Source organism: Eimeria tenella, genomic scaffold (assembly GCF_000499545.2).
Source record: "Eimeria tenella Houghton genomic scaffold, Eth_scaff3990, whole genome shotgun sequence".
Classification (NCBI taxonomy): Eukaryota; Apicomplexa; class Conoidasida; order Eucoccidiorida; family Eimeriidae; genus Eimeria; species Eimeria tenella.
In genome coordinates this window covers 1-1,990 of record NW_013544903.1, presented here as the reverse complement: position 1 = coordinate 1,990, position 1,990 = coordinate 1, and the positions used below count along the sequence as shown (strand labels likewise).

At 51.8% G+C, this 1,990-nt stretch overlaps 1 protein-coding gene across 1 annotated transcript; it reads right to left on the bottom strand.

Moving 5' to 3' along the window:
• Window positions 1–627: 627 nt before the first annotated feature.
• ETH_00038850 (CAF1 family ribonuclease domain containing protein, putative) lies at window positions 628–1,549 on the bottom strand (the record flags this gene model as incomplete). The annotated part of the gene is made up of 4 exons (XM_013379802.1): window positions 628–702; window positions 839–913; window positions 1,118–1,223; window positions 1,478–1,549. Coding segments are annotated over 4 exons (328 nt in total), but the record flags the coding sequence as incomplete, so codon positions are not given.
• Window positions 1,550–1,990: the final 441 nt, after the last annotated feature.

The window sequence follows — 1,990 nt, the reverse complement described above, 5'->3', positions numbered from 1 at the left end:
TGCTGCTGCTGTTGCTGCTGCTGCTGTTGCTGCTGCTGCTGTTGCTGCTGCTGCTGCTGCCTACGTACTGCTGCAGCTCTAAGTAGCCCGGGTGAATCCCAGCAACCCCAATTACATCTCGCCCCTTTTCCAGGAGGGCCAAAGAGACCCTGAGAAGAATGGAGTGTACAAACACCGCAAATAATGGACTGTACATACACCTCAAATGATGGATGCACATACACCGCAAATGATGGAGTGTACATACACCGCAAAGAATGGAGTGTACATACACCTCAAGTGATGGAGTGTACATACACCTCAAATGGAGTGTACATACACCGCAAATAATGGAATGTACATACACCGCAAATAATGGGGTGTACATACACCTCAGGTGATGGAGTGTACGTACACCTCAAGTGATGGGGTGTACATACACCGCAAATGATAGAGTGTACATACACCTCAAAGAATGGAGTGTACATACACCTCAGGCTCTGCGCCGTGCGCTGAGAACTTGTGGGGTTTTCTGGATTAGGTTTAGGGTTTAGGGTTTTGACTAGAGCGTAGGATTGAAGGATCTGCCTAGGGTTTAGGCTTTAACGACCTGCCAAGGGTTTAGGGTTTAGGGTTTAGGGTTTGCGGCTAGGGTTTAGAGTTCCATAAGACGCACTCTGTTTGCCGCTCCTTCGCCTCAGCTGCCGCCAGACAAACAAAGATCTGAAAGGAGCATCGCAAAACCCTAAACCCTAAACCCTAAACCCTAAAACCTCGTCTTGCTGGACCCTGCCACCGTTTCGTAAAGCAGTCTGCGCTGCAGGGCCCCAAACCCTAAACCCTAAACCCTAAACCCCACTTGAGCAGTTACTAAAGCGTCATAGCCCGCCTCATGGCTGCGCGCCTCAGGCAGCTTGTGGGGGACGTTTAGCTCCTGCAGCAGCACGAACTCAAAACCCTAAACCCTAAACCCTAAACCCTAAACCCTAGAAAGCTCTTAACGGCCAGACAACCCTCCAAAACTTCTACTCCTAGACCCTACGGGCGATTCTGCTGCAGCAGCCGAGGGTCTAGGCCCAGGGTCAGGGTCGAAGGACAGCCTAGGGTTTAGGGTTTAGGGTTTAGGGTTTGGAGTTACTTTAAAAGAAAAGTCAAAGGAACTCTTGCGGCTCTCGTCCACTACGAAGCAGCAGCTGAGGCCTGGAATGGCCAGCAAGTGGTTCCTCAGCGCATGCAGCGCCGTCCTGCGGCCCCAAACCCTAAACCCTAAACCCCAAACCCTAAACCCTAGACCCTAGACCCTAAACCCTAAACCCCAGTTCGTCGCTCTTTGCTAAGCTGCTAAACCCTTCAGCTCCTGTCTTTTAACTTGTTCTGTGTCCTGCAACGGCAAAAGGCGCCGTGAAGCGGCCCAGGGCTTGGAATACAGGCTTAGGGTTTAGGGTTTAGGGTTTAGGGTTTAGGGTTTGGCATTCGAGGTGAAGGGTTTAGGGTTTACCTGCCGAAGGTGTTGCAGGGAGTCACGTGAGTGGCAATGTACTTGGTGTCGAAAACACCGCCGCTAAAAAGTCTGTAGCAGCAAACCCTTGGAAACCCTAAACCCTAAACCCTAAACCCTAAAACCAAGACCCTAAACACCAAGCCCTAAACCCTAAACCCTAAACCCTAACAAAAACGCTACCACGCAGGCCCTAACCAGCAAACTTTAAACCCTACAGCAGCACGAGACCCGCGGTACTGCAGGAGCCCGCACACCAAACCCTAAACCCTAAACCCTAAACCCTACCTGGAAACTTCTTTTGCAAATTCCGAAAGGGTGGAAGGAACATCTTGGACAAATTTGTCCAACAAGTGCAGCAAATCTAAAAGCCCGTTGTGCAGCACTAGGGGGGCCTCGGCCTCTATGAGGGCTCCCGCTAGCTCAGATAGCCCCGCGCTGCTGCTGCTGCTGCTGCTGCTGCTGCTGCGGCTGCTGCTGCTGCTGCTGCTTTTTGTGTCTCCTGCAGCCGTC